General features: G+C 40.6%; 1 protein-coding gene across 4 annotated transcripts; it reads right to left on the bottom strand.

The window, feature by feature from the left end:
• Positions 1-3,505: 3,505 nt before the first annotated feature.
• On the bottom strand, positions 3,506-20,038 carry LOC126981779 (uncharacterized). Of its 4 annotated transcripts, XM_050833323.1 has the most exons (11): positions 18,554-20,038; positions 14,079-14,191; positions 13,551-13,661; positions 12,761-12,987; positions 11,878-12,006; positions 9,805-9,991; positions 9,249-9,485; positions 6,537-6,799; positions 5,634-5,771; positions 5,038-5,224; positions 3,506-4,492 (listed from the first exon to the last, which is right to left on the bottom strand). In XM_050833323.1, the coding sequence occupies exons 1-11, from the start codon at positions 18,636-18,638 to the stop codon at positions 4,235-4,237; spliced, it is 1,935 nt and encodes a 644-aa protein (XP_050689280.1). In that variant the 5' UTR covers positions 18,639-20,038; the 3' UTR covers positions 3,506-4,234. The 4 variants fall into 4 exon arrangements, with proteins under 4 accessions (XP_050689280.1, XP_050689279.1, XP_050689282.1 ...); XM_050833322.1 differs by lacking the exon at positions 18,554-20,038 and having other exon boundaries at positions 14,079-14,486; XM_050833325.1 differs by lacking the exons at positions 9,249-9,485; positions 18,554-20,038 and having other exon boundaries at positions 14,079-14,484.
• Between the last annotated feature and the right edge of the window lie 230 nt (positions 20,039-20,268).

Below are 20,268 nucleotides of genomic sequence, written 5' to 3'. Positions count from 1 at the left end.
CGTCACGCGAAACAAATGTACAAATTGTGAGGCAGGGTGGGCCAGGCGCAAGGCTGGAAATTCGTGCGTTGAAAGAGAGTGCCGGACTAGGCTACTTGGCGACGTGCGTGGCTGCGTCGCGTCAGTACATCAAAAGCTGTTTAAGGAGATGAATATAAAGCCACTGCTCTTTGGACTCTTGGCTGGCTGGTGCCGTAAAAGAAAAAAGAAGGAAAAAGGAAAGCCAGAGAGAAAAATAGGAAATGGGCAAAACAGTGGCTTCTCTGTAGGCAAACAATGGGTAGCTACAAACATAAATATAACAGGGCTGACCAGCAGTGGCCAACACCAAGAGAGACTCGTAAAAATGGTTTTACTATAGTATACAATTAGCTGTACATTACATATGCCGTTTAATTTAATTGTTGGGGGTGTGTTGGAGGGTCATGCGACGCCGATCTAGCACAGTTTTTGTGCTATTAACACTTGTTTTTCAGAATCTCATGGTGTAGCCTAATAGGCGACAACCTTTTCTCTCCCCCATCCAGACCTCCCCGGAATCCCGCTAACTATACCACTTAATTTTTACAAAGAACCTGTTTCATCGAATACTTCACTCAATTAATATTCTGTTTTACTCGTCTCCTATTCATGGTATATATATATATATATATATATATATATATATATATATATATATATATATATATATATATATATATATATATATATATATATATATATATATATATATATATATATATATATATATATATATATATATATATATATATATATATATATATATATATATTTTATTTTTTTTTTTACTGAGCTCTTTAGGCAACCCGTAATGCCCAGGAAAATAGGGAACGAAGTTTGAATAAACAAAGAATAAATCAGTGTACTATGCCTAATCATTTGCTGTTGAAGATATAGTAACAAGTCAAAAAGAAAAGAGAATGGTAGAAAAATGTTTCAAGACTCACTTCAACGTGATGGACACCTCAGAAATAACGAAGGAGAGAGTGAGTAACAAATGACGGTGAACTTTCACTGAGTGACGCGGTCACTACTTATGGCTGGACAGTGTTGAACGTGGCGAGACACGCTCGCTCCCGTCACTTAGCACGGCACTCTTGCACCACCAACGTGACATTATGTGAGAATGCCGTCTGCCCTCGACACACACACACACACACACAGTGTCTGCCGAAGAGAAACGACGCAATGTCACTTTTTTTAATCTCTTAAGAAGTAAAAAGTTAAAATAAATAGGTTTATATATATATATATATATATATATATATATATATATATATATATATATATATATATATATACGTATATATATATATATATATATATATATATATATATATATATATATATATATATATATATATACCTATATATACGTATATATATATATATATATATATATATATATATATATATATGTATATATACGTATATATACGTATATATATATATATATATATATATATATATATATATATATATATATATATATATATATATATATATATATATATATCTATATATATATATATATATATGCACTCTTTGTTTTGCCTGTTAGGGCAAATATGATTTTTAATGAATATTTCCCCACTAGTAGTATGAGTTGTGTCCACCTCACTCTGTACCAATCTTGAGGTATCCAGTCGCTCTGTAAGCATGGGACACTATAGCCCTAGATTTGCTAATAATCCCTCTGACAACAGGATACCAGTATCCACTGGTTACCATAGATCACTTCACTAGATTTTTCATGTGTCGGTCTTTCACTATCGGGTGGGCGACAGCAACGATCCCGCGTATGCTTCCCCGCTACCACTGGGGCTGTTGGCTGCGATTCTGCCCCAACTTTCAGAACCCCCCCCCTCATTGGACTTCGTTGTAGGTGGGTGGGTGGGGGTTGAATGAAACTTATTTATAGTTATTTGAGTAATATCACTACTTTTCCCTGACCTGCCTCCCTCTCTGATGTTCGCGCGACCATTTAGACCCCGAATCGACCGTCTCGCTCTTGGTAGTCCTTCTGGATATGTATGAACCGGTCTCCTATGAACAGTACGTACATTGTAGTTAAGTCTATAGATGGCCGTCCAATTAATGATCTAGGCACAAATAAAACTAAAATAAGAGGATGAAAACAAAGTACAGTGAGTCGTTGATAGATGTTGGAAGGGAAAAAGTTCGTAGGCTAGGACGTTGTCGTGTGAGTGGAAAGGAATGTGAATTAAAACACTTGTTGTATTATGTGTTGGTTCCAGAAAGGGACAGTAGTGAGCCCGCTCGTTACCTGCTTCGACACACTCCACTCCACTCCCGAACACTCCCCTCCCCCCGCCCCCCGCTCTCACATCCTTCGACACTTCACAACCCAATGTTTTGTGTTCCCCCTTTTTCGTATATTATGGATATTCAGCTAAAAGCCTGCCAAGCAATGTGTCACGGATAAGTGTGGGGCCAGGGGAGCGAGTGAGCTAGACTTACCTGCGTCCTTTGTTCAGGCCCACGTGTCAGGAAAAACATGCTTGTGGGAGCACAGAGTATTATTTTCTAATAAATTGTATTGGTAAGCTTTATTGGGTAGCCCCCGACTACCAGAGCTGCGTTACCAAAGGTTCCTATCTCTGGTACTGATGGAAACAAACAATACCGCGAAAGACGACTAATCGACTATGAAAGCGGATTTCTTGTCGGTGGCGGCGATAATCCATGACCATAACTTAGATTTCTCAAGAAAGAACTTTCAAGTTTTATTTTTTCTTTGTTTTTTTACAACGTCAATAAACCTTCATCCACATATTATGAGGTATCTATGGATAGCTGGATAAAAGAAGCTGGTTGGGTTAAGACAATTAGGAACGTGTTCACGATTATGCAAATTCAATTTTGGGGGTTATTCATTTTATTTTTCCAAAGATTTTCTGTTACAAACAATGGTAAGGAAAAGAGCTGATGCTGAGACCTGCATTATACTTAGAAGTGTGTATGTTTAAGAAATAAAAGACACTGAACAAAAATCCTAAGAGCTATTATTAAAGGAAACCTCATTTTTCAGTGTTTTATGATCTATTTTTATATTTTTGGCTCAAATACAATTAGTCTAGTAGCGAAATTGATTTTCTTGGTGATCTTGAGTGATTGATTGTTTATTGCTGCGGGTATACAACAAAGAAGAAGGGGGGAACCTGCCAGCCCAACCCCCAGGCAATACATAGCGTGATTGTACAACTATTAATACATCTGCAGGTAGCATCATGAAATTAAAAATATATATATATATATATATATATATATATATATATATATATATATATATATATATATATATATATATATATATATATATATATATATATATATATATATATATATATATATATATATATATATATATATATATATATATATATATATATATATATATATATATATATATATATATATATATATATATATATATATATATATATATATATATCAACGCATTTGTGATCAGTTTATGCATCATCTATTTTGGGGGGTTTAAATCATGGCACAAATTTTGCCCGTCGCTGCTACCGGGTTAAAAATAAACAGTAGCATGGATGAGATCAAGGGGCATACACAATGGACTGCACCCATCAGCTACAGTCTAGAGGCAAATGCAGGATACTCACTTAATATACATGAAAAGCACACTTTGCTCTGGAAGCTAACAGACGTTTCATAGCTTTTATTTGTTCTTTAGGTGCCACTTACTGAATTTCTGCCGGGTGTAACGGAACCACCTTTGGGAAAATTGTCATATTTAAGGAATTCAAAATGACAGTCGGCCTTACCAACAAAATACATTATGTATTATACTTTCCTCCTATAGTTGACATAGACTTGATTTTAGTGTCAAAATGTACGTTATGAAAGTAACAGAATGCCTGAGATGTGTTTTGAATGCTTATATAGTATTTTCTAATGTTTGATAATTTTTTACTCCTATTTGATTACTTCATTTTCACGTACAGTGCAAGCAGATGATGAGCAATGTTGTTTTTGAAAGTCTAAGTGATTTTTTTTTTCTTTACATCCCTGCCTATAGCGCCGGAAGGCTTTCTTCAGGGGCCAGATAAACTCAATAAAGGGAAAATACTGTCTAAAACAATATTATCACAATATAAAACAATTCTGCATTTTCTCATGACTAGCCTTCTGGGTAATTAAAGATATATAAGCGAGTGCGAAGCTAGTTTGATGAAGTTTTATTTTTTCTAGTATTTAGCACGTATTCAGCAGCGAAGGCTAGCGTGGCTGCGGCAAGACACAGCAGCAGCAACAAGATGGGGCCCTGCAGGTGCACCATTGTTAGGGCGCGCACGCTGCCCCCGCCCTCCCCTCCGTCGTTCTGTTCCTCCTCGTCTGTCCGTCCACTTCGCTGCCTCGCACGAGCCTTTCTTCGTGTGTCGCCCAGCATGTCCTCGCTCCACTTTTCATACATTCCAGCCTGTGATGTTTTTAGGCTTTAGTTTTGAACATAATAGCCAAAAAATAATGGTAGATATTATTGGTATAGGAGCTTTTTTGCTTTCGCTTCTCTTCTATTTTTTACGGCCTTCAACTTCTCAAGCTCCTAACATTGTTGATGACATTGCATTCTTCCTTCAATTATTTTCATGCTAGCCGCTGTACTGTACTCACTAATTGCATGCCTTCACGACGTTTTACTCAAACTCATCCCGATGCTGTTCAGCTCACTGCATTTTCTTTACTGAACCTATTTTCACATATATGCTCAACGTTTGTCATACCTTGATTATTTTGCTTAAGAAAAGAACTCGCAGTGTCACTTTTGACTACCTCACAAACAAATAAATGCATTGCCATGTTTTATTATTTCGCCAAAATATTGCCATGTTTTAAACTATTCCTTACACTAAAAAATAAAACTCTCTTCATTTAGAATTTCAATGTTTAGCAAAACGTTTATTATGTTTAAAAAAAGAAAGGAAGACACGGCTAAAGATAAAACTAGATTTGAGTTTGTACAACCTCCACCACGGCCATCATGAGTGTGTCCAGGCGGTGCTTGTACGGGGCGTCGTGGGGAATGGGCCACGCGGAGATGCCGGGTAGTAGACTCTCGCGACCCACGTACAGAGGCGTGCTGCCAAGCGGACTCGTGAAGTGCCTGGCGATCATTTGTTCCATGTACCTCCTGCCTGCCACGTGGGCCTCTCTGCGACCACACAATGGAATGTGCTGTATATTATGTACATGGGATTCCCTATGCCCAAACATATTCATGAGGTAAAGGTCCTGTATAACCACTTATCGCTTTGATGGATAAAAAATATATTCCTTTCCAATAACTTTTGAAATTACTTTAGCAAAAATCAACATGGTTTTAATTATACTTCACAAATTGCATCTTAAAATAAAAGTCTTTTAAGAGGAGATTGTGGAGATACTTCAGGAATCACTCTTTCGACCTTTGAGAATTGCTCGAGCAGCATTTTGGTAGGGCTTTTATTTTTTTTTATTTTTTATATTTTACAATTAGTCTACCCCATTATAACATATAGGTAGAAGTCAGGGTTCCGAAATCTAGGATATAACTTGTCCATCATTCTTATACTGACGCTTACCTGTAGTCCTGTGCTCTCTGCAAGCCGGTAATGACATCGGGAACTATAGACATTTTATCCGCCAAACTCTTGTACAACGTCGAATTTGACTGCTTGAAAAACTTGATGAACTCATTTCCGAAGGGTGGCATTGTGATACTGTAAATATAATATTTTATTATAATCAATCAAATGTCGATCATTGATAAGAGCTTTTGATGCAGCTTTGTAAATCTTAATGACAGCGATGTGTCATTTGTTGCCACTTTATAGACGAGAGCGAGGCTTCTTTATTGTGGACAGGATTAAAGTCATAAGCAAAGCCTTTCGAGAAGGGCATTTACACTCATCTCTTGAAAGATTAAAAGTCGTAAAGAAGAAGAAATACTTGTCCAGATTTTATCTGTAAAAAATATGAAAGAATTATTATATTGGATCAATCTTGCACCATGAAATTGTAGCTATAGCATAGGAATAAACTTGCGAAAATTGTTTTGTGAAGCAAGGCCGCAGTGGGGATGGAGGCATGTAGTGGGCAAGTTCAGGGAGGATTGAGCATGAAAATAACGAAAAATGATTGCATTGGAAACAGTACTTAGGCGGACGTATGGGATAGAAGATTTTTTTTTTCTATCATAAATCAGTACATAGGCCTTGGTCTTGATATTCATAACCACAGAACGAGTTGTCACTTAATTGCTGCTCAACACATCGGACTGAGATCACCTGCCATTAATTGTAGCTTCTGTTTTAGTTTTGTTATTCTTATTCGCACACCAAAGTTTCAATTATTGCAGTTCCACACTGATCATTGTCTTTCGGTGTCTTCCTCTATCTACATTTTTATTAGGGTAACATGTTGGGGACATCTGTTTAACTCTTGTCCCGCATCATCTACGGTTGACTTAAATAAGGCGAAGATACCTGGTGAAGGTGTTAACCAGCTGCTGTACCGTCTCCGTCCTGGGAGGGTACTTAGGCAAGGTGAGGGCTGCCGTCAGGTTGCCTCTGTACACTGTGCCCACCACCAGGGCGAACACAAGCCACGCCGCCATCAAACAGCGGCTCCAGTTGAACTGTGGAAGCTTCTTCGTCAGGTTTTGGGACAGGAATGTAGCGATGACCATCTGCACGACTATCCCAAATCCAAGCCTATTGCTGTTAGGCGTAAGTTCCGGGAGACACAGCTATAAAGGTATTATATCATTAGATCTACTTTGCTTTCTGGAAATACTCGATGCATAAATCTACAAATCAGCATATTTTGTACTGTATTCATGAAGTAATGTTGGTGATAATTTGTAGAAGAGCGAGTTTGGATTGCTGTAAGTCCTCTACATAAAAGAATACTCTCATCACATTATTTTGACGAAAATCAGAAGCATTAAACCATACAACAATATCTCCCTCACATATTTTATATAAACAATATAATTTACTTCATTCAATATCTTGTCTCAAAATGTGATCAAACAAAACTTTGAAACGATGAAAAAGTTTTATATATATATATATATATATATATATATATATATATATATATATATATATATATATATATATATATATATATATATATATATATATATATATATATATATATATATATCATCATTTTGTTTAACATCCATTTTCACTCTTTCTGAGCCAGCGGTTGGACGCTTTATGGCTCTCCTCCATTCTACTGTCTTCTGCCCTATGCTCATCCAATCCCATCAATGCCAAGTCTTCCTGTATACACCTTCTCCACGTTTTCCTAGGACTACCAACTGGTCTCCTTCCTTCTACCTCCAATCTCTCCAAAACTCCCAGCACTGTATCCTCCCCTGCTCTCTTTACATGTCCAAACCATCGGAGTCTTTCCCTTCTGAGCACTGTTTCTAGGTCCTCTACTCCACATCTGTCAGCTACATCTGCACTAGACACCCTGTCTTGCCACCTGATCCCCGCCATATACCTCAGCATTCTGCGATCACTTTCTCTCAATACCTCCATCAATTTTCTAGTTAGAGCCCATGTTTCTGCTCCATACAACATCACTGATCTAATACACGCTTGGTACACCCCTGCTCTGCTCTTTAGAGGGATGCTACGATTCACAAGTAAACTAGCCTCCTCCCTCCACTTTAACCACGCTGCCGCCACTCTCGCTCTCACTGTCCTCTCCACTCCCGCCTCACAGTCCAGAACATCTCCCAAATAACAGAAATGTTCTATCTCTTTCAACTTTCCTCCATTCACCTCTAGTTCATCCCTCTCAGTTTCTTGTCCTTGCTGTCTCCTTACACAAGCTGGGCATGTAAAATTCTGCACTCCTCTTACATTTCTGAGGCCTGAGCATCTATGGTGGCACCACTGCCTGCAACATGTGCACAAGATTGAATTTACACCTACTCCCTTCCCACAGCATCCACATGGATATTTTCCTGATTTAATCTTTTCTCTTGTTTCTTTTCCAGTCACCATGTACTTTGTTTTTTCCATTTTAATTTTCAAATTTCTCTCCTCCATTCCTTCCTTCCATTTATTAAACTTTTCTTTCACTTCTTCTGCTGTCTCTGCATTTACTACCATGTCATCTGCATTGGGGAGGCGGTGGCTGAATCGACAGAGTAACACCACCGCGTTCAGGAGGACGCGAGTTCAATCCCCGCCCGGTGCCACAAAGCTGGGATTTTTTTCGCCGCCCGAGTGGTTTAAAAACTACCACATGCTCAGAAGAAGACCACCTATCACTCAACCCTAGATAGATTCTAGGATTATCAGCTCCGGAGGGGCAGCATGCAGCAATGGCGCCACTATAAACTATCGCCTGCTCCAGAACGCCAGAACGGGCGGGCCAGGACACCCAAGAGGAAGGAAGAGCTTGACCCATCCATCAGGCCCCACAAAAAAAATGCCTACCGGCGCTATAGGCCGCGACGTAAAAAAAAAAAAAAAAAAAAAAAAAAATACAACAGCTCCCATGGTGCCTCTCCTCTTGCTTCTTTTGTTGCCTCCTCCATTACTGTTATAAACAGGAGCAGGCTAAGGGCAGATCCCTGGTGAACCCACACTCCAATTTTGAACTCATCTGATGTTCCCACCACTGTTTTCATTCTCGATTTTGTACCTTCATATAGTCCCATCACCGATTCAACCAATCTTTCTGGTACTCTTTGCCTTCTCAATGCCCATCTTATGATTTTCCTTGGTACTCTGTCAAATGCCTTCTCTAAATCTTTAAAAAAAAAACATGATACTCGGCGGTGACTGAAAAATCCCAGGTGGTAGCGTGGGGATTCGAACCCGCGTCGTCCAGCACGCGGTGAATGCAGGGACCGCACGCTAACCACTCAGCCACCGCCTACCTGTATATATATATATATACATATATATATATATATATATGTATATATATATATATATATGTATATATATATATATATATATATATATATATATATATATATATATATATATATATATATATATATATATATATTCAGTATCTGGTACCTATTAACCCATTCGGTTATTTTACATTTTCGGATGTCACGACTTAGTGTTACTCCATATTAGTTGGTTTAAGATAGACCCATTACTGTACTATGTAACATCGTTACTTTAGTACGTAATTGTGTCATCACAGCCTACCAAGTATAGAGACAGCGGCACAATGAGCATGATGGCGATCACGGCCAGCCAGACACTGTTGGACAATGGGTAATACAAACTCTGCCAGCGCGGCTTCAGGGAGGGCTTGGCCACACTGAAGTCCAGGGAACCGTACTCGTAGGTGTAGGAGTAGTCGTAGCGCTCCAGCCTCTGTGGCAACACATTGTGGAACACTGTGGCCATGAAGGACTTGCGTTCCTCCACCTTCAGGGCGACCTGGCACGACGAATACGATGTGTGAAAGCAGGCAGCCGAGGGTGCTCAAAATTATTTACTTGGACTCATATTTCAAGGCCGGGATGCACACACACACACACACACACACACACACACACACACACACACACACACACACACACACACACACACACACACACACACACACACACACACACACACACATGTACACCTGGTGACCCTGCCCCAGTGCCCCCACTTTCCTATTGTATTAATGAACCAAACATTTCAAAGATCTAACACTTAGCGTAATGAAGTGACAATACAGTAAAAGACAAAGAGGTTAGTGTGTTCTTACCTCGTTCCAACTGGGTGTCGGGATTACGTGTATCGTGAAGTTGAGAGCATAGGCAATACTGGCAAGGAGGTAATAGTCTGTCCCGGAATATACTGTCTTGCTGGTGCCGTCTTCGGACTGGTTCGTCTCCTCTACCCAGTGTGGAGTATAAGGCAGAGCCGTCACGTTTACCGTGGTACCATGGAAGCTGGCGATGAAGGACCGTTATGGGGCGTGTGTGAATATGTGTCGTTGCTTTCATCACGGTAAAAAAAATTCTTATTTTCAGCAAAGGAAGCAGCTCAAGAGAAAACATCAAGAAACAAAAAAACTCGCTATGCACTGTTCCTGTTAAGTAAGTAGAATGAAAGTCCAATAAGAGATGGGGAATTTCGGATAGAAGTTTATTGATAATTCCCTCTAGAAAGATTTTAAGCCATAGGATAAGGAGGGAATATAGACAAAAGCAGGCTGTTCCAGAGTTTGCCAGCGGAAGGAAAGAAGATGGTGGTTAACTTCTGCTTAAGGTATTTGGATAGCATAGGGATGACCAAGAGATGAAAGTCGTGCTTAGCAGTAATGCATGAGGAGGGGAGGCATGCGGTTAGCAAGTTCAGAGGAGCAGTCAGCATGAAGGTATAGATAGAAGATAGAGAGGCAACGATGCGTGGAATTTAAGAGATAGAAGGCTGTCAGCAAGAGGAGGCGAGTTGATGATACGAAGAGATTTTGTGTGTTGAGCCACCCCACACGAGATACATAATCCATGCGAGGACGGTCAAGGATCATGTATATGGACAATATTTATGAGAAGAACTAGTGAAGACGATACAGAACGCCTAACCTCGAAGAAGCTGATTTAGCAAGAGAGGACATATAAAGTTTCATGCTGAGATTTTGAGTTAAAGGTAGACCGAGAATGTTTAGTGTAAAAGCAAGGGAGAGCTGTGTTGTCGAAGGATATGGAATAGGTGTTTGGAAGATTGTGCAGAGTTGATAGGTGGAGGAATTGAGTTTTTGAGGCACTGAAGGAAGGAAGGAAGGGAACCAAATTCTTCCTGTCTATCCTGAAATGATAGCAAGGTCAGAGTTGAAGCGTTCTGTAGCGTCCAGCCTTGAGTCCTGTAGTTTCTGTTGGGAGGGTCATCTTTTGACAAAGTTTAATAATGTTGGAGTCATCGGCATAAGACTGGCAACAGCAGATTGTTATGGAAAGAAGTTCATTTATGAACAAGAGAAAGAGTGAGCGATAGAACAGAGCTCTGCAAAATTTAGGGGAAGAACAGTGGCTGTCAATCACAACAGAGATACAACGGTTGAAAAGAAACTGGAGATAAACGAACAGAGAGATGGATAAAGAACCCCAGGAAGATAGTATAGAAAGCAAAGATTTGTGCCAAACTTTTGATTTATATTGGATGCTTATAATTTATGCTTATAATTGGATTTTATATGCATTTGATTTTGTAAAGTTTCTTACGGTATCCATTGAAATTACAACAATGTACATTTTGAATAATGTATTGTTATAATCATAAAGCTTATAACTTGGATTACTCATACTATATACTCAAATCCATAAGTAACTTCATAAAGACATCTGTAGATCTACAAGAGACATCTGTAGAATAACCGTCTCCCTAACTTCAACTGTCTACCATGCATACCTATTCACATACTTTAGTACATCGTCTCAAACAAACATATATAATCTAACAGATATTTTCAAATAGAGTAATGTCACCCCTAAAGATTATTCCATTTGAACATTTATATATTTTTTTAAAAGGTAACACAGTCATCCCTCAAATAGTACAGTTTCCAATAGTTAGGTTTCGGTTTTATGTAGATTTCCATAGAAGATTTTTTTAGGATTTTTAAATTTCCCGACAAGCAGGAAATTCAAAAATCCTAAAAAGATCTTCTAGGATAATCCGTATAAAACCGAAACCGAACTAATGAAAACCGTACTATTTGTGGGACGACTGTGTCTGCAACCTCAACGTCTTCATTCAATACAAACACTGGCTATCAGTACTCGGAGCATCAAGACAGCACCTTCATGCAACACAAACCATGGCTGCCAATATTTACTTCGAGAACTTATCTGGGAAGAGCGGGAAGGCCAAGCGGAGCACCAGGCCTGGACGAGATCCCCACGAGGCGATCCTCTTCACCTGCGAACCCGCTTGGCTGAATGGCAGATGCACATACACCAGGAATCTGTTATGACATATTTTGAGCGCAATGTGCAGGTACAGACGACTTAATAATCAAGGTCATCCCAATAATTGACCCCCCTTTCGGCCACCTCTTCGGATTCTTTACAGGAGCAGGAAGTAACAGGCTTTTTTTTTTAATTATTATTGTTTCCTTTTTTTGTGTCCTTGTGCTGTCCCCTTTGCTGTAAAAAAAAAAAAAAAGTGTCTCTTCAATTGTAAGAAAATAAATAAATAAATAAATAAATAATTTTCGATGGCAAAATTTTTTAGAACTTAAGATAAAGTCGTTACATACCTTGATCTCTTATTTAAGGTTGAATAAAACGTTACCACTTCTCTACCCTCATGTGTGTTAATTTTTATCTCTCAACATATCGAACTATCTATTCTCTCTGACTCATCACTTGCCATCTTGAGTCTTGGGTCGACATTCCATCATCGCACGATCATTATTCCCATAACACTGCAGTTTGTTGATTCTGGAGGTCTGTATTATACAAACTAAAAGTGCTTAAAGGTTTTACCAGTAATATATATTGAATAACATCTCCAGAATCATCTCAAGGATCTTCAGAAATATTAAAATGTAGGGACTGACAGAAAACGAGGTCAAGAAAGTATCGTAAAACTTTTATCGGAGAATATGTTACCAGATGTAGAACAATATGTAAGGCCTTTGTCATCAAGGGGTTTAACAGTCACCGATAATGATGATGACGAAGAACATATAATGGCTGATACTAATGATGGCTTACCTTGCATCTTCCCCTTCTTGATTGAGAAGCATAGCGTTCATCATGGAAAGGGTCCAGTACGAGCAGAGTAGGTTCTCCACCCGGTAGAAAGGTAGCCGAGTCAGCACGAGCAGCTTAGTGGTGCCTGACAGCAGGCGAGCCTTGAGTGACCACTGAGCGAAGGCGACAAGAAACTCGTAGTCTTCACTGACCACCACCACGACCACGCACTGGGACCGTCGTCTTACCTGGGGGCTCACACTGACTTATAAGCTGCTTTAGACACATGTTGCATGCTTGCTGTAATTTGTATTTAACCATTGTGACGGGTTGTGTACGATGGATTATAGTGAGGAGGTGGCTGATTAAATGCAACCAGTATTATACCCATAATGATTCAGTGAAATTATTAATGACCTTCAGTTTATTGTCTCAAACATCTTAGTTATAAGCTCTCTTTATTATTACCATTATTATTATTAGAAAAGGACCACGTAGGAAATAAGGCTTAATATATATATATATATATATATATATATATATATATATATATATATATATATATATATATATATATATATATATATATTTCTATATATATATATATATATATATATCACACACACACACACACACACACACACACACACACACACACACACACACACACACACACACACACACACACACACACACTTTCATGGAATATGATCGGTGTAAAAATTTAAGTCACGTATACTTTATCAAATTGAAATAAAATAATTATAACAACACTCGACACAATAGCATTAGTGCCCTGTGAGGAACTCACAAAGCGGGCCGTCTGTAGGGTCTCGGCAAGGCCTCTCCTTGTCACGTTAACATTCCATTCGTCATTTGAAACCTCGAATGTGGCCACTGTGTGCTTAAGTCCGAACAGCACCTGCATGAATACATACATACATATCATATACATACATACACACATAATCATTTAGATATCATCTTACTGATTCACCGATTGATTATTTTGTTGATATCCAAAATATTTACGGGTTTAGATAGACGTCCTAAGCAGAGTGCAAACTTACTGGATTCAAATGAAAGGGAGATGAGGGGTAGGCAATAGGGCCTCTGGAAGAGGCAGCAGTCCTTTGTGGATTTTGTACTTTCCGCGGGGTATTCAAGAATGTAACTCTCGCAAAAATCGAAGGGTAACTATGACTCATTTATACACAGGCAGGCCACTATACAAGAGGTTGGCAATGCCTCGCATTAGATTATGTCAAAATGTCAACATATAAAAAGGTCACTACACAACAGTACTTACTCCCCAACAATGGTTAGTGTTAGGTGTTACCTTTACATAGCTGCTGTGTAGCCTCCCGCCACTACTGATGAGGATCACCGCACAGCCAGGAGCCGCGGCCCCAACCACCGCCGCCACCGCACCTCCGCCACCCTCGCCACCATCTATGGGGAACACCTTGGCACGTACTGACATACACATGCAGACATACACGCACATACATATAAACATCATCATTATCTTTTTCAGCTCTTTCTTTCTGATGTTCGAGTACATTCATACATAGATGCATACATAGATGTTGCTAAAGCAATGCTAAATGCTAAATCAGTATAATCATTTTTGTATGTAAAGGAGGCAGCTTAAGGGCAAAAAAACAAAAAATCTGCTAAGCGTTGCTCCTGTGAAAAGAGGACAACTGGCGTATGGGAAGAAGGTCAGAATAGGTTGGGGAGGTGTTTTGATACTCCCCTCTTGAAAGCGTTTAAGGCGTAGGGAGGAAGAAATACAAACAAAAGAAAGATGTTTCACAGTTTGCCAGAGAAAGAAATGAACGAATGAAGATGAATGTTAAATCTTACAAAATGGACTCGGATAGCATTTTAGAAATTTCAGAAATGCGCTTAACATAAAATTATTGCTAGAAGACTGAGAGGCACCATTTCGGAGGTAGAAGACTGTCAGTAATAGGAAAGGAGCTTATGAGATGATACTACTCTGTCCACAAGGGTGTGTGTGAGGAACCCACACACGAGATGCATACCCCATAAGAGGGCGGATAAGGCCTTTGTAATGTTGATAGCATCCGGGGAGAGGGATAATAACTGGTGGACAATACTGAACGCCTAGCCCGAAAAAAGAGAAAAAGTAAAGGTCGGAGTCGTGGCATGGGTCTCGACTCTCGATCCCCATCCTGCATTGCTGGGGGGGATGACTGAGCGGCAGGCTTCCTTGATGCATATCCATCGGGTGAGCCTGCTGCCTATAATGGTTGCAGGGCAAGCATACGTGACCCCTTCAACTCGAAGGAAAGCAGAACCTCTCGACCCTCTTTTGGCTTTGTGGGTGGCCAGGGTAATGTGGAAGCGGCGCCCGTATGAAAAATCAAGCCTGGGACCAACCTTAAGAGGTATCTGCGTTTGGGTTCCTGGAACGTCCACAGCCACTCACAGGGTCACCGACTACTTAACCTACCGAATGAACTCAGGGCTGAAGTTTGGTATAGTTGGAGTCTGAGACGAAGGGACCTGGTTGTGGCAAGATCAGTTGTGGGGGTTACACCTGCTACTGGTCCGGAATGAGCATTGGTGCCAGTCTTATGGAGGTAGCTATAGGCATATCTACACAACTTCAGCTCTTTAATGTTGTGGTTACTCCGATTGCTGAGCGTATGATGCGAGTAGGGCCTAAGGTACACTCTAGGCTTCATGTCTCTTGTCGCATTGTTCACTGCTACTGAAATACGTGACAGTGAAAAGGAGGAAGTGTTATACGCCAAACACTACTTCATATTAGACCAGTGCCCCACTAACGACACACTAATTGTCTTAGGCAACTTCAATGGCTACGCGATGTGTTGGAACCTTTGTTCTGCTTACAAGAACGTTAACATATTCATCCTCCTGACTTTTGCAAGATCTAGGAGGTTGAGAATTGCAGGTTCTTGGTACCAGAGACCAGAGCTTACTGGACTTGGTATAGCAGTGCTGGAAAAGTAGCTAGGGAGAGTGACCACATCCTTGTAACCACTCGGAGAAGCTTTCAAAACTGAAGAGTTTTCCGGAGTGCAGAGTTTCTTCCAACTGATCACAAGCTTGTCGCTGCAACACTCAAGTTTCTTGTCGAATCAAGAATAATCTCGAGTTGTAACTGATGGATATACTATGTTTCATCTTTTAAAGATCGAAATACTTGGCAGTTGCTCATGAGTTTTCAGTGACTCTCTCACCTGTTCACTGTAGGATCCTGCAAAACTGTTTGATACCTTCAAACTTGAAACAATTCAAGCTGCAAATGAGTTCATTTTCAAGTTTGCTGCGCATCAGGACCGGTATAGGGCTCTGTCACGTAGGACTAGAACTTTCCTGAGGAGAAGCAAATGAAGGCATGTAAGGAGTCCTCCTGAGGATATCTAGGGCAATTTCAATACAAATGACCTCCGAACTCCTTACCGAGCCATGAAGAAGCTCCGCTCCGAGCCTCCCTTTCAGGTGAACGCTATCCGAACAGCAAAAGGATGCTTCGTGTCTGACATGAACTGGCAGAGGCCTCCTTGGGCTGAGTACTTTGAGTAATTGTACATGGCGGACCCTTCTAGCTGGCAGCTCCTAACTGTTTGGTTGCAATGGGGGATAAAGGTCTAGCCATTGACGAGCGCCCAGGTCTCATGACGAGGTCATGCCTGTGGTAAGGTTAAAGGGTGGAAAGTCAGGTGGTATTTGCAACACATATGGGGACCTGCCTAAAGCTGGAGTTGAAGCCATAAACTGTGGGTTGCATGCGGCCTTGATTGCCATATGGCCATATGATACTATTCCTCCTGATTGGAAGAGGGAGCTTGTCGTCCCTATCTGGAAAGGGAAAGGGGGCCGTCAGGACTGCAACAACAACCGCAGTATTACCTTGCTCAGGGAGCAAAGCAGAATGATTGCCCTTCTATTGCTGATGCAGATTCACAACCAATTATTGAACCTGCAGAGACCTTAGCAGTCCGAGATCACTCCTGGCAATAGTGGCAAGTCAACAACTAATCGTATCAAGCGCTTTGCTTACTGATGGAGGACCGACGCGAGTTCCGAGAGGGTATACTTGTAGCTTATGTCCATCTCAAGAAGGCGTTTGATTCAGTTCATCGCAAAGCACTCCTGGACCTCCTGCGACTCAAATGGGATTCTTGCAATGACCGTCGATCTATTGGTTGGCCTGTATTCTGGGACTGACAGTGTATAAAAGGTGTGTAAGGTGGGGGCATGTCCAGCTTCTTTTCGTGAACAGTGGAGGGAGGCAAGAATGTGTCCTTGACCGAATACTTTTCAGCCGCATTAAGTTGAAAGGAGCAGAGATATGGATGAAAGCCATTGTGTAGCGTCTGTTGGCAATGCAAAGGTCAATGACCTTGTTTTTATCGGTGATGCCGTAATCCTTGCAGAGTCATTGGATGATATGGTGATGGCTCTCGAGGCACTGCATGAGAAGGACTTCTGGTCTCCTCGGCCAAGACCAAGGTGCTCCCCGTACTCTTACTCCATAGCTGTGCCAATGGCGGACTGATGCCATTGGCAATACATTCCTACGCAGAATCATGGGATTTCACTGGAATGATTGCTCCGTGACTATGGGCGACTATCCGCATCGTTCGTAATTGCCAACTCGGGCTATACGGGCATGTGGTATGCTACCAAGAGGTCGACCCTTCTCTTATAGGGTTGCTTATGTAAGAGACAAACCCGAGTTGAAGAAGCAATGGGGACGCCCACGGAGGTCATAGCTTTAGCAAGTTGACACATTCTGCCAAGAGATACTTAGGATGGGAAATGGGCCTCCAAGGAAACCCCGTGTTTGGCGTCGTAGGGTAGGCGAGGTGACAAGCTCTCCAGTGTGTGCCCCTATTGACTGACTGGGTGATACTCCCAGTGTCAGCACAAAAGCTCAGATTTTAATGAAAATAAGCGTATCAGGAGTCATATAGCAGGAGGGGGAAGGGATGAGTATGAGGAATATGCCATAATTCATTTTGAGTGAAGCTTTCAGAGGAAGTTTGAACGGAGAGTTTAGCTTTAGAGACAGCTGGCCATCAGGATTAAGGAGAGCTAGGAAAACTGAAAAAGTGTCAAAGGTAGATGCCAGAAGTCTTTAGAGGGCTTTGAGTTGGAAAGATGGTGACTTTTTCTTTTGATGAAAGTTTTTGGTAATTCGAAGAATATATTTTGTTCAGTTCTGGTCAGAAATATAAAAACCAGTGAGAGTTGCCTCTCTGTGTATGATAAGACGAGAACAAGCGTAATTCAACACACATACTAGCTTTGCTAGGCAGAGAAGAGTCAAAGGCTCTTCGTCTCATCATCTCCCCTTCTCTTACTAACAGTCTTTTACCTCTTAATTCGCCGCAATTTTGCATCTCTTTCTATCTTCTATCAATACTTTCATGCTGACAGCTCCTCTGAACTTGTTAACTGCATGCCTTCACCCTCCTGTGACCCTGCTGCACACGACTTTCTACTCTTACTCGTCCCTATTCTATCCAAATTGCTTATGCAAGATTTAACTAACATCTTCATTCCTTTAGTTCTTCCGCTCGTAAACTCTGGCACAGAATTCCTTTGTCTCTATTTCCTCCTGCCTACGACTTGAACTCTTTCAAGAGGAGACTAACAAGACACAGCTCTACCCGGAATTAACCTCTCTTTTGGCCTCTCGTTCTTTTTTATTTTGCTGGAGCAACGTTTAGCGGGCTTTTTTGTTGATGTTTTTGTTTTTTGCCCTTGATCTGCCTCCCTTGTTGAAAAAAAATAGAAATAAAAACTTACCATTTGAGTGTCGTGGCCTGAACGCCAGCATTGCAGGAAGCGAAATCACGACGAGAAGAACCATCAGCCAGACACATTCCGTCATTCTGTGACTGCCGAAATACTGAGAAAACACTAGTTTTAAACATTTGTGGTAGTATTTGTCTTTTCATAATTTAATATTTAACATTGCCATGATTAGTGGGTTGTATGCGGTTCAGTCTGCCGTGTGGCAGTTCGGTGCCATTCCTCTTAACTGGAAAAGGAGGTTGTTGTCCCTATCTGGAAAGGGAAAGGAGGCCGACAGGCAGAGCTGGGCACGATAACAGAAAACTTTATTCCCGATACCCGATAATGGAAAACCTTATCGGTGATAACCGATATTCGTTAACTGGAGACACAAATATAGGCGATAACCGATAACCGATACCCGATATAAATCCACAATTCCGATACTATAGTCGGTCCAAATTAGCTTGGCCAATTTGCATCGAGAAGCCCCTCCCCCATTCTGGTTAAGCTCCGCCCCCCTTTCACCTGATTGGCTGTTGATGACATCATAGATTGTATCAAAGACACGTACCAAATATATATGATTGAGATAATCTAGCTTCTTTCATGATTAAAAAATATTCGAAACTTAATTGAATAACGACACTCTACTTAAAGAATCAATGACATCACCTAAGAAACAAAGTACAATCATAATACTGCAAGTTTTCAAGGGAGAACGGGCCCTGCAAAACGAGCACTGAAGGCGATGATAGTAGGCTATCTATAAAGTAATGCACACTTTCCGTCATTATTTCCTACATAGCTCATTCACACAGGCATACCAAATATAATCACATAAAAAAATATATTCTATAATAATTGAATACAGGGTGTGGCTCAACGTACTGAAGAACGTTGCAACTTTGCAACATTGCAACGAGTGTGGGAAACCCTTCCAGAAGAGAGACAGCATAGCCTAAATCCTTATCCTCGTCGTCTGCAAGACGTTATTAAGAGACAAGTCAACACGAAATTAACCTTATGGAAGTTATGGATAGTGAAAATGTATTTTATCGTGTGTTTGTTACTGAAAGGGTGGCTACAGCGGCCCGCCAAAATTGTTATTGTTTTCTTCTCTCAAGAATTTTTAAACTTCCAGTGTAAATGATATGAACCCCAAATCTTCAAAATTATTCACTAGCTTTTTCCACGGTTACTGCGCCTCCGGCATTGTGGTCAGGGTGCTTATTTACCACTTGGCGGGCCGTTACGGGCAGTCGGCGTGCAGCTAACCCAGCTGTTCATCCTCCCTTTCGGATTGATCGATAAATGAGTATCTGGGGAAGGTAAACTGTGGCAATCCCGGATTGCAACATGTACATTGGCCCGTGTCAGCTGGTTCTTACCTACCATAGGCTCAAATGGCCAACGGATCGGAGATGAGCACCGCAACCACCGCAACCACGCGCAGCTATGAGTGCTTTGGGGACCTTTTCTCATAGTTTAGCTTTGTCAAGGAACTGCATCCTATTCTAGAAAAAAAAGAAGAAAAAAAATGTCGCATCATTTATTCCGATATATATCGAAAAAATAAGAAGGGACATAACTCCTTTTGAAGAAACACATATATTCAGAGCGATTGCATAATGTTTTTTTGTCAGGTTCCCGACACATAAAGATTAAGCACTGCAATATTTCATGATGGATTGTCACAGGGCGCAGAATATTGAGTGTGTGTGTGT

The sequence above is a fragment of the Eriocheir sinensis genome, chromosome 49 (genome assembly GCF_024679095.1).
Source record: "Eriocheir sinensis breed Jianghai 21 chromosome 49, ASM2467909v1, whole genome shotgun sequence".
Taxonomy (NCBI): domain Eukaryota; kingdom Metazoa; phylum Arthropoda; class Malacostraca; order Decapoda; family Varunidae; genus Eriocheir; species Eriocheir sinensis.
Note: the sequence above shows the minus strand (reverse complement) of the source record. Positions and strands in the feature narration are given on the sequence as shown.